At 42.5% G+C, this 12817-nt stretch overlaps 1 protein-coding gene across 1 annotated transcript in view; it reads right to left on the bottom strand.

The window, feature by feature from the left end:
* Window positions 1-465: 465 nt before the first annotated feature.
* The window catches only part of PBLD (phenazine biosynthesis like protein domain containing), a 35424-nt gene continuing 23072 nt past the window's right edge, over window positions 466-12817 (bottom strand). The window contains exons 5-9 of the mRNA XM_030203143.1: window positions 11871-11900; window positions 10139-10227; window positions 2188-2366; window positions 1689-1751; window positions 466-651 (exon numbers count right to left, since the gene is read on the bottom strand). Coding sequence (XP_030059003.1) covers window positions 539-651; window positions 1689-1751; window positions 2188-2366; window positions 10139-10227; window positions 11871-11900 — 474 coding nt within the window. The 3' untranslated portion in view covers window positions 466-538. The remainder of the gene's footprint in view (window positions 652-1688; window positions 1752-2187; window positions 2367-10138; window positions 10228-11870; window positions 11901-12817) is intronic.

Raw genomic sequence — 12817 nt, 5'->3', positions numbered from 1 at the left:
GACATAATGAGGCCCGATGACGACGAAGCAAAGAGATTTACTTCTTTTACAACAAGCAGGGGCAGACGCAAGGCGCTGCCTGCAACGACGCTTCAAAAAATTTTTTTAAAGTGGGAGCAGCGGGAGCAAAGCGGATCACCCCCCCACCCACTGACACCCGGGGCGGACCGCCCCCACCGCCCCCCCCTTGGTACACCACTGCATAGGGCTCAAAGTTATAAATTTAACAAATAACTCAGGGCATTGGGAGAAGGAAGGAGGTAGAGGGGAATGGGAAATTTGGGGGGGGGGGGGGGGTTATAACTAGACAACTGTCTTGTTCAACAGAGTATTAGGTCACCGTGAAGGAACAACATGAGTGATCATGATTATTAACGTGGATATCATTATTGACTGATGTTCACATAATTGTGGTTTGTAATAATAAAAGTTTTACAAAAATTAGAAAAATTCTGCAGAAACCAGTTGAGCAAAAAATGTTTATAGCAGTGGGGGGCTTTCATTTTTTAATTTCTTTTTATAAAAATAGTGATAGCCTTCACAAAACTAAGTTGCCTGTCAGCACAATAACAGCTTGTCCTCTGATGTCAACTCTCCCATCGCCCCGTACTGTGATCTTCAGTTCTCCTCCACGGCGGGAACATTGATAAGCTGAAAGAAGAAGATTGCAAATCACACAGTTCAATTTCCATTTCCTTTTTACCACAGTCTGTGACTGGGTTGCCCATCCAGGACCCAGCCAGGCTTGACCCTGCTTAGCTGCCTCTTCCTCCACACAACTGTTGCCTTCACTCCACAGCAATCTGGCCCCTCTGAGCCTTGGCTCCAGGCCCTGCGAACTCCCAGGACTTCCTCTTCCCTCCGTTCCTTTCACAGAGGCACATTCAAAGCCCAATGTTTATAAGTAAGAGCTTTTATTTTCTTGCTTCAACTCAACCAAACACCCTTCACTCTAGGTTGTTTAGGCTAGCAGCCTAGAGCACAATTCAGGTTCAACACAGTCAAATTCAGGTTCAGAAACAGTCCATATAACTTCAAACTCAGGTTCAAAACAGTCCATATAACTTCACTTCACTTGAGCTCAGATTACTTCACTTAGGGAACAGTACATTATCAGAGGGAAAAACCCAATAGCTTGGTAGGTTGCAGCCCAGACCTTTTTAGTATGAAACAGTTTGCCCAGTCTTTCTTGCACCTTCTTACAGCACAGTTACACAGCTTTATTCCCACCTGGTTCAGGCTCAATTGTGTCCAGCTCTCTTTCTCTCCCATAGGCTGCACCTGTTTCCTCTTTAGTAGAGATTTCCCCCAGTGCCTCAGCCTCTTTGCCACCCCTAGAAGATGCCACTCAAGGCCTAGTCTGCCTAAGGCTTAGACCTGCCCTGCATTAAAGAGCTGAGAAAGCAACAAGACATTTGGTCCAAAAGATCCAATATGAAAGAAAGAAGAGAAGCAGACTGTATGAAGTTTGCCCAGCATGGCCATGTTTCGCCAAAACGGCTGCCTCAGGGGCGGATGGATACTGTAAATATATACGTGTTCTTTACAAAGTCAGAAATAATCATCTCCTCCACAATAGACAATGAAGTCTTGCTTCAAGTGTCAGGAAGAACAGAAAATATTATTTCCTCATAGGCCAGCATTAATAGTGGAATGCCTTAATCCCTCTCAGCAAACATCTTTCTTACCCAACATTTCTGTTTTTCCTAATGTCTCTGCCCAGTAACTGCTCAGCACGGCATGTGCAGATCCTGAAAAGATCAGAAATGGCAATATCTTTAGAATCTAACTCTAGACTTTATGTATACAAATCTATGTACAGATCTACAGTATTGTCCAGCACGGCTGGTCAATCCAGAGGAGGCCTTGCAGGGAGGTAAGATGGCTGCTGCTATCTTGCTGGTCCTCACTAATGAAAGAGTGATACCAAAGGTACATAACCCCAACCTTTAGGCAAGAAATGTTCCACTGAACCAGTCAGGCATGCTGGCTGAGGAGAAAGTTGAAAGATTTTTATTTTTTTGGAGGGGGGGGGGGGGGGAGAGCAACAGGGGAAAACACAAAAATGTACAGTAAGAACATTTTTTTATTAATGTTACTACAGACACAAAGAAGTGCTAACTGTTTAAATAGTAGCTATGTGAGATCCTAGTGAGTGTTTCAATAGTACAAACCACATGTGCCTACCTGTGACAGGATCCTCTGGAACTCCATGCCAGGGTGCAAAGTATCGGGAACAAAAATCATAGCTTTTATTGTTTCCACAGAAACCTCCTTTCAGAGTGATTATTACTCCTTCCAGATTTCCTGTCTTCTCAGCCCGCAAGAGATTTTGTGGATCCACTTTCAGTTTTTCCAGGTCCAGCCTGCATGTTAATATTTAACGCATTATTATATCAAAAAGCATTCACAAGCAGATTACAATTCTGTGACAGTATGAAACTATATTCACACAAATCCTGTTCTGAACTGTTACCTGCAGTAACCTGGTCTGTAATATGTGACTGTCTGTGGGAAAAAGTGACTAAAGTAGTAGCTCTAAAATGTTGAGAAATGAGAATGGCTGATTTTTTTTGTGTCATGGAGTCCATAAGTCTGCAAAAGTTACATGTCTGAATTTCTGTAACTTGTATTTAGTCACATAAAAGGATGGGGATTGGACCGTTGTATTACAAATTGTTTGCTCTAACAGAATTAATTAAAACCTCAAAACATGGTGTTAAAAAAAAAATTATTCCTATACCAAATTGGTCGTCACCTGAAACACTATGCCAGGTGTTACAGTACCTGGTGACAATAGACTACAGGAATTAAGATCTTCAGTTGAGTAATTAGGGTTGGATCCTGCAGAGCTACTATAAGGACAACCTCAAACTTGATGGAAATACACAGCTGAAAATGGAGAAATTATGGTTTGCTATTACAAATCAGATCCATCAAAACACAGCTACATAAAATGAATGGGGTTTTTTTTTTATTATGGTAAGAAAAGCACTCAGACTCAGAAATAACTGAATGGCACCTAGCAGATCAGCGGTGATTCACCCCAGAAAAAAAAAAAGAAGATTTTTATGAATGTGGAATTAGAAGAAATTCAAGAAGTGCCATGTAAAATCAGACTGAAACAAGTGAAACAACTGCAGAGGAAGTAAAAGAAAACTCACCACCTGGGCAGTGATTTTAGGGTCTTGTAGACACAAGACAACATTGGTGGCTTTTAAATACACAGATATTATCTTATGAGTACATACAGTTCAAACTCCAAGATTTGATTGAAAGTATGTGATTTTAAAATTACTTCTGCCAAGAAATCATTGTGACTTTCTGAAGCATAAGTTTTGATTAGGAATTTGACAAGTTACCAGGCATATTTATATAATACCTTCTCGTAATTTCTATTCTGGAAGTCCTACCCCCAGGATCCAACATAAAACCTAAAATCCTTCAAAACAGCATATAAATGGATCATTTTGGACTCTCTTACCCTTTTCCTTTCATACGCTGTTCTTTCTATCCTCTCAGTTTACCACAGTCTATTGTATTTGTATAACTACTGGACTGGCGATAGCCTTTTTGGTTTATTGTAAGCCACATTGAGCCTGCAAACATGTGGGAAAATGTGGGGTATAAATGTGATAAATAAATAAATAAAAGTTGGAGAAATCATTCACCATCCACCCCAGGCAATCTCTTCGCCAAGAGCACAACATCACCAGCTGACTAAAAAAACAAGAAGAACTGAAAACAGAAAGTCTTAGAACACACAAGGGAACAAAACCAGCGTCAAAGATGCCTGAACTAAAACTTGTTATTAAAAAAAAGATCTGGTACAAGTACTGAGAAACCTGAACAAGGTGGCTGAATCTCTAGAATCAACATGTTTAGAACAAATCAGCCAGCTCTTTTACAGTGCAGCAGTGGTGATCACAAAAAAAACAAAACAAAACTGGGATATGAAGTAAAAAAGGCCTGCTAAGAAAAACTCCAGTGCATCACCAAAGAGGAAAATTCAACTGGAAAATAAGATAAAAAAGCTGAGATGATCAGATGCAAACTGAAATACATTAAAGAAAAGAGGCTGAAAAACAAGAAAACCAAGGAAGATCTGGTTGAAAAGGTACCACCTAGACACTAGGAAGATCAGTGAAGCCTTGGAAATTACAAAGCATCAAATAACAGTAACATCAAAGAAAATTGCCAGGTAAGAGGCTAGAATCATCCATATCTACAATCAGGCAAAAATCAACTCTTCTGGTCAAATCAGAGATGCTTCTACCAGAATATCAGTGGAGAAGCTAACAGAAACTTAACTGCCTGACAGAAGAAACAGTTCAATGTTGGAAGATTATCACAAGAAAGCTGCATAGTTAAAAGCAGAAACAAAGTGGTTGGAAAACCTACAGATAACACTTAGACTAGTTGGGAAAAAAAAGTCAAGAACTGGAAATCTGAAAAAGACCACCAACTGCATGTCTTCTAGCTCACACATCAGTTATAACCAAGTATAGCTGTACAGTCTTTTTTAACTTTAGTTCTTTATTCAAATTTCAGTCGAATACAATAGGTGAACAATCGAGATGTCACCGATACAAAATGCTCAATCCAAAGCCACATTGTTCCCTTCCCTCCCCACCCCAAAACAAACATACAAAGTAACTGCAAAGTAATCACAAAGCAGTGGCGTAGGAAGGGGGGGCGGGAGGGGCGGTCTGCCCCGGGTGCACGCACTCGGGGGGTGCCGGCCCCGCTGGTTCCCTGCTCCCTCTTCCCCAGAACAGGTTACTTCCTGTTCCGGGGCAGAGAGAGCAGGGAACCAGCGGGGCCGACGCAGCTCCGAGTGACGTGCACTCGGGGCAGATCGGCCCTCCCGCAGGTAAGAAAGCGATCCGGGGGGGTTCGCTCCGGAGGGGGGGTGCGCCGCAGAGGGGGGTCGCGCCGTGCTGCACCCAGGGGGGGTGTGCAGCGGCGACCCGCCCCAGGTGTCATTAGCCCTCGCTACGGCACTGTCACAAAGGCCCAACTTTTACAATATTCAACAATAGTAACATCATGGATACTAGTAAACCGTTCTGTTGTAAATCATAGTTTAATAGGAAACAATACACAACCTGTTCGTGACTGAAAAGGGTATAATCCTGTAAGCTCTATTGTACTACATTTACCCTTCATAAGAGTCAGTAGTTTGCTCTCATATCTCAGAAACATGGTAAAAAATACAGCAGCCAGACTGATATATGGTAAAACATGATTCAAAAGTGCTAAACCCCTACGAGAAAAGCTGCACTGGCTCCCCATCAAAGAACGGACCACCTTCAAAATCTGTACCTTGGTACACAAAATCATCTACGGCATAGTACCAGGATATATGATAGACCAGAAACAGAATCAACCAACAGAAACAGAATCAGATCATCAAGATCATACCTAAACCTACATTATCTAAACTGTAAGAGGCTAAAATACAAAACAACATACGCATCCAACTTCTCCTACATAAGCGCACAACTATGGAACGGTCTCCCAAATGCTGTGAGAAAAATCCATGACCACTTAAACTTCAGAAAATCACTCAAAACTTACCTCTTCAAAAAGGCCTATCCCAATGATCCAACATAAAAGACCAGTACCCAGCAACACAACACAACTAATGATCGTTCTGGACAATTTATAATCTTCACTTCTTCCGATCCTCTTGTTGCCTGATCCACACCTACCTCATCTGATCACAATATATCTTTGTATCTGTCACCGACCGAATTGGCAACAGCCTCTACGGTACTATGTAAGCCACATTGAGCCTGCAAATAGGTGGGAAAATGTGGGGTACAAATGTAACAAATAATAAAATAAATAAATAATTGCATAACTTCTCACACTTTAGTGTATTTATGCCCATGGCCAAGGATTGCCAAAGTTAGCTTGTAAAATAATTGGATTTCTCTTATGATCCCTTGCTACAGGGTTAGCGATAGACCTGAGTCATCTTTACATTTTCTGGTATATTCCCATTTTTCCAGCCAGTATGAGCAGAAGAGACACTCCTGTGGGTGGCCCAGCATCTATGGACCAATTTGTAACAAACCTAATAAGAATACATGTTTGTTTAAAGTCTAGTCCTCACTAGTCCAAGCTCTTTTGTCCATACCAACTGCCAATATTTTTGGATTTTTGGACAGTCCCACCATAAATGTTCAGATGTACTTTTCTGTCCACATTGTTTCCTTACCTCCAGCTCCTACTTTCTCCCCCTTAATGGGGGTCTAATAAGTTTTCTGTAAAATTTTATATTGTAATTGATTGTAATTTGTAACAGTAGTGCAATTTTGGGCAAATCGGTGTATGCATATCCATTCATCATCGCTCAGAGGGTTGCCCAACCACTTTTCCTAGTCTTTCTTTACAGGGGGATTGGCTAATAGGGTAATATACCTTTTCTTGCATTGTACTGATTTGAACAGAATCACTTCTACTCTAGTGGGGTCCCTTTTCAAATTGTCTTTAGCATTTTTGCCCAGTAGAAAATCCCTGACAATTTATCCTGTTGTAATGTGGCCCACTGGACCTTGGGTCTTTTCCTTCTCCATACAAAGCCTCTCAGTAGATTGGGGTTCCAGTGTAGTCTCTGTGACTCCTTCTCCCTGCTCCTTTGAATAGTGGTGCTGCAGCACTAAATTTGGGTGCAGATTAGAGCTCACTCATCCTACCAGTGCCTGCGCAGGCAAAATGCCACGGGTCCTCAAGGGGAAGACTACCCCGATGATTAAAGATTTGTATGCGCACAAGGCCACTAAACCGGGAGATATCGACGGCACATCTCAAACCGGAAGTGTCTCTCAAGCAGAGAAAACCACACCGCTGAAGACCCTCGAATGCTACCCGGATGATGCCCTTGCGATGGTGCTGGAAGAGGGCCACCAAGCTTGAAATTGTGGACATGGTGGTTGACAAATTGGAAGCTTGGCTTGCAGAACTTGCTGAGTGGGAGGGTCAGATAGAAGGTGGAAGTAATGCAGGAAAACAGGCATGGACCTTGCAACAGAAACGAGTAATTTTTAAGGGTACCAGAAGACAGGCAGGGCCACTTTTGAGGGAATAGGGAGTGCTGTGGTTACCTTGGCTACTTATATCACTTCCTGAGGGTGGGGCTACATGATTAAATTGTGGATCAGCAAGGCATCAGATTCAGGAGCAGGCAGCAGAAAAGGTGACTACCTTCATGTACTGCCTAAAAGTACTTTTTTCCAGTTCAGTTTGGGCCAGCAGAGAGTCCTTAGTATCACCTTACTACTACTACTACTACTTAACATTTCTAAAGCGCTACTAGAGGTACGCAGCGCTGTACAATTTAACATAGAAGGACGGTCCCTGCTCAAAGAGCTTACAATCTAAGAGACAAATGAACGGTCAGTCCGATAGGGGTGTTCAAAATGGGGCAGTCTGGATTTACTGAACGGTAAGAGTTAGGTGCCGAATGCAGCATTGAAGAGGTGGGTTTTAAGCAAAGACTTGAAGATGGGCAGGGAGGGGGCTTGGCGTAAGGGCTCAGGAAGGTTGTTCCAAGCATAGGGTGAGGCGAGGCAGAATGAGCGGAGCCTGGAGTTGGCGGTGGTGGAGAAGGGTACAGAGAGGAGGGATTTGTCCTGTGAACGGAGGTTACGGGCGGGAACGTAAGGGGAGATGAGGGTAGAAAGGTAGTGAGGGGCAGCTGCAATTCATGTTTTTAAAGAAATAACACAGTCACCTTCAGGCCAGGGAATGCTGTAAAAACTCTGAAACTAGAAGAAACTCATAAGGAATGTTTGGGAAGCAAGGAATCAGGAGTAAGACAGTGATAACAAAACTCTCCTATCTAGCAGCTACATCATAACTATCTAGGGCTGCAAAACATTAGGCATAACTAGGCAGTCACCTAGGGCAACACAATAGATCCTGATAGCAACACAAACTCAAAGAAGTGTCAATGCAAACTTTTACCTGCAGAAAAGGTGGATCGACCTGAAATTTAATTGAAGGGGGTAGGTTAAAGGTTCACCTAGGGCTTCAAGTACCCGTACACTGGCCCTGATCATAATTTTGATGTGTGATAAGAAAAAGTGAATGCTGTATGATAAAAGAATGATCTAGCCCATGACATGGTGGAAAAATTACTAGTACAGAGAGGTATGTGTGGCTCAACTGGCAAAAGGATCTATCTGACCCACTGCTCCTGGCAATTTTATGCTTTGTAGATATTATTACTATGTGTTAATCTGTACTATAGCTGAAGCTCTTAAATTATACTACTTTTAAAAAATATATAAGTGCAGTGATTTCTTTAATAACAGCTGCTATGTAATGTTACTTTTCTAAGTGGTTAGGAACCGCACCTGTGGCTTTCTACTGCACTCTGGTCACAAACTTCCCTAGAAATGCCTGCTTCGCCCAGGGATAGATTGCTTAATTCACACTATAAAAAAATAATGCATTGAATGGAAATTTGTTCCATATGTTATCAGGGCTGCCGAGAGACTGGGCCGGGGCTGGGCCCGGGGCAAGGCCACTCCCTGGGGCTCTGCCCCCGCCGCCCACGAGGTTGCTGCCGCCACTCCCCTCTCCCGCCCCCCCCCCCCCCCCCCCCCGAGGTCACCACCGCTCCCCCCATCCACCCGCCTCCCTCCGTCCGCCACCGGGCCGGGGCCCCTGCATTGAAATCACAACACGTCTCACCTCCGTGTAAAAGCGCAGCAGGGCAGCAGATCGCCTCCCTTTGGCCCTCCTTCCCTCCTTGTATCCTGCCCTTGCGGAAGTTACGTCAGACGAGGGCGGGACACAGGGAGGGAAGGAGGCCCGAAGGGAGGCAATCTGCTGCCCTGCTGCCTGCAACGCTTTCACACAGAGGTGAGAGGTGCTGTGATTTCAATGCAGGGGGCCCGGCCCGGTGGCAGATGGTCGACGACGGAGGGTGGGTGGGACTGCGGCGCCGGGCCCCCCTTAGAAGCCCGGGCCTGGGGAATTTTGTCCCCCCTGCCCCCCTTCTCGGTGGCTATGTATGTTATTACAAAAAAAAAACACTAATCCCATTTAATATTTTTTTTACATTGTGAATTAAGCAATCTAGCCCTTGGAGGAATGAGCATCTCTAGAGCTGTCAGTGACCAGAGAGTTCAGTAAAGAGCACCAGAACATAGAAAAATGTTTTCAGAGAAGAAGGTATCAAGTAAAGCTTCAAGGTTAAAAAGCTTCAGAATATACTGCCTTCTCTACAAAACCCTTTCAGTTGCAGGATAAGAGCATATTGTATGTGGATTACATAACCCTTTCCAGCAAAATGAACAGGCTATGCCATTCTAACAGCAGAAATACTAAAACTGGAACAAGATGAGTCCAAATACCTACAGTTGAGGAGGACACCTTTCAAGGTCATTTACATAGGTAAACAGTGATTTACTTATTTATTGCCACTTGGTTAGATGTTTCATCAAATGTATGCTTGAAGCCAATTTACCCATAAACTGTCTGTCTGCAAACTGCCCTCCTGCCCTATGACTAAAAGTGGACGTGATAGGTTACATGTGTTATTCTGTCCACATTTAAGGATCATGCTCCCAGAGGCATGTTCATGGCAGGACTGGAAGAAAACATGCATATAGGATTTCAGGAGGTAATTTTATAACATACAGTAATTCCTATGAGAGAAGTCCAAAAAGGCATTTTATAAGGTATCATAGGCATCCAGAAGCAACTGCAGTAGCATGCAAACCCTCACATACAAATTTACACATGCTTTGATAAATGTGCAAAGGTGTGCATGCACTCTACTTACAGATTTTATAAAACAAATGTCTACTCAAACTATGCACAAAGGCATGCCTGTATACAGATCACATAAAAATAGGCTCCGTCTTCCCATGCAGTAACTTTTTATGCCTATAGACAGTTGGGCAGTTTTACAAAAGCCCCATTCTGTATGCAAAGTAGGTTTATTGCATGTGACGTGTTAATTACATATAACGCATAGCTCGTATAATTCTTTCCAAACCTTTTGCACGTAAAACTTTCCCTTTGAAATTTAGTAGACTGTCCATAGGTAAAAAGTAAGAGAAACAGTAGGAAAGTTGTCCCTTAAACGAAAAGTTGGTGTAAAAACAATACAAGGTACCTCTCGTAATTATCACTAAGACGGACAAGAAGTTTCTTGGTATCTGGAGAATAGCGAATGTCTTGCACTTTGCTGTCACCAACTGCTGCCTGTTTAAAAAAAACCAAACACAAAACATGTGTTGTTAAAGGGTCAAAGCCAGTGTCCTTGGAAAGAAAGGCAATACATGGATGGTATTCACTAAAACTAATTTCTGTTTGATAGAGATTTGATGTGGTTACTTAATATTCCAAATTCCACAAAATGCATAATAGATACATAAATAATACAACAAAAGGAAATTTTTAAACATAGAAACTAAACAGATAAACACTGGAAAGAAAGGGTAAGGGGTAAGGGTAATGGGATTTGACATACTGCCTTTCTGTGGTACAATCAAAGTAGTTTACATCTATTATATGCTGGCACTTTCTCTGTCCCTGGTGGGCTCACATTCTAAATATTGTACCTGGGGCAATGGAGGGTGAATGACTTGTTCGGGGTTACAAGGAGCTGCAGTGCTGACATTGTGAGTATCATATTTATGTTGTATAAATGTTCTACCATGACGCCTCTCATGGTCTATCATTTGTATTCTGCTGACATTTATCATATTTATATTATATGAATGTTCCACTGTGCTGTGTTAATATGTATACTTATGACACAGTATTATTCCTACTACTAGATTCACAGCACTGTACACATTGCTATTACTAGGATTTAGTTTGCCTAGTTCGAGTTTATCTCATTGTTCTAAGTGTGCACTGTGCTAACATTTAGCCAAATTACTATTGTTGTGCTGTTAATACAATTCAAGTTATTTATGTCAAGCTATAGTTGTTATGAATCTCTTCATAAAGGTGGTTACTAAATCCTAATAAATAAGTAAATAAGGGCCTTTTTACCAGGGCTGACAAGAGGGGGAGCGGGGGAGGGGGGGAGCAAAATTTTCCAGGCCTGGCCTCTAAGGGGGGACTCAGCATTAGTAAGTTTATTCCTGCTTGCCTGATTCTGGGTCTATCTCTCTGCTCCTTTGTGCCAAGAGGACCTGGATGAATGTATTAATGCCCCGGGCCCAGCTGTGTCTCTCGGCGGCCCTGCCTTTTACTAAAATTTAGTGCACGCTAACAGAATTAGCATGCACTAACCCCCCCCCCCCCCTTTTTACAAAGCCACGCTAGCACTTGACGGTGCGGTAATGCTGACACAGTCCATTCAAAGTGAGAAGGGGGGGGGGGATAAATGCTAAGAAGCCCATAGGTATAAAATGGGCTTCTTAGCATTTAATGCGTGCTAATTCTGTTAGAATATATTAAGCTTTTGTAAAATGGCCTTTAAATAAAGTGTTGTCTTGGGACCATATGGATGTGTTGCTCAGTAGGTTGTCATTTTCCTTGATTAGAGCTGGTCACCCACCTGGAACCTTCTGAATTTGTTTCCTTTTCTCACACCAGGTAAAGTGGAAGACAGATGAGAGGCTGCCACTTACCCTGGCCCCCCTTCCCTCCCATCTTTTGTTTTTCATTTTTAAGGTATAAAAATGGATGTGGTAGGGGTAAAACAGTGAGGAAGAATGAGTTGATATCAGTCTTCCAGGTTGGGGAAAGCCCTACAGTGCTAGTTTTTGTATGATTCATGGTACCATGAACAAACTGTGCAGGCTAGTGCACATCTTTCCTAAGAATCCTAAAATACCCGATCACGTGTGATGGAAAAATGCATGCATGGGAATTATAAGGTCAAAGCTTACCTTTATTAATTCTTCTATCTCTTGACGGTCCTAAATGAAACAAAAATGTATCTAATTAAGACCTGCTTTGCATTCCATAACTAATTTTGCATAAATAGCTTATCTGGATCTGTGGGTAAATTTTGCAGGAAATTTTTCATGTGTTGCCATGACTGAAAATTTTACACATTCTTGACTGTGGCAACACATGACAATGCTTTTTTTTTTTTTTTTAAATAGCCCCTATGCACATGGTGGTACAAAGTTTTAAAAGGGCTGCTGGGCTGGAATGTGTCATGGTTTTCTGGTGCTTTAAGAGCCTTAAGAGGCAGGAAGCATTGACTGGTACTGGTGTAAGGTAAGGTCTGAGGGAAGAGAGTGTTTATCTAGATACTAGTCAGAACTGGTATCTGATTGGTATCTAGATTGTCGCTTTGATGATACTTTGTTATTTGACCCAATCGACGTAGATAATTGGAACGACATAGTTGAATACCTCTCCTTGAATGACGTGGAGGGCATTGAATTAGTTATCCTCTGGGAGTGCCTTAAAGTGGTATTATGGGGCAGAATTATATCACTCCAGGTGCACCTGGGTAGAAAGCGTACAATTCAAGAAAATGCTCTTGCAGTCAAACTGCAGCCCTTGAACCCTTACATAACAGTGCAAAGCCTCCTGAGGCAGTAGGAGCTCAGTTACATAAACTGATGCTAGATCTTAATGAGTTAAAACTTGCAGAAATGGCCGAAGGCCTGAAGAGAGTATGGCAGACACACTGGAGTTTGGCAACCGGGCTAGCCGGTTGCTGGCTCACAAACTAAAATGATAGGCACAATACAACCATATCTCAGCCATACTAGATGATCAAGGATACGTTAAAACAACCAACGAAGATATTAGGGGGATTTTTGTGAAATATTATAAGGAGGTTTATGGTCCCCTATTGCAGGAGGATATTCAGCATTAT

Source organism: Microcaecilia unicolor, chromosome 5 (genome assembly GCF_901765095.1).
Source record: "Microcaecilia unicolor chromosome 5, aMicUni1.1, whole genome shotgun sequence".
NCBI classification, from domain to species: Eukaryota; Metazoa; Chordata; class Amphibia; order Gymnophiona; family Siphonopidae; genus Microcaecilia; species Microcaecilia unicolor.
Note: the sequence above shows the minus strand (reverse complement) of the source record. Positions and strands in the feature narration are given on the sequence as shown.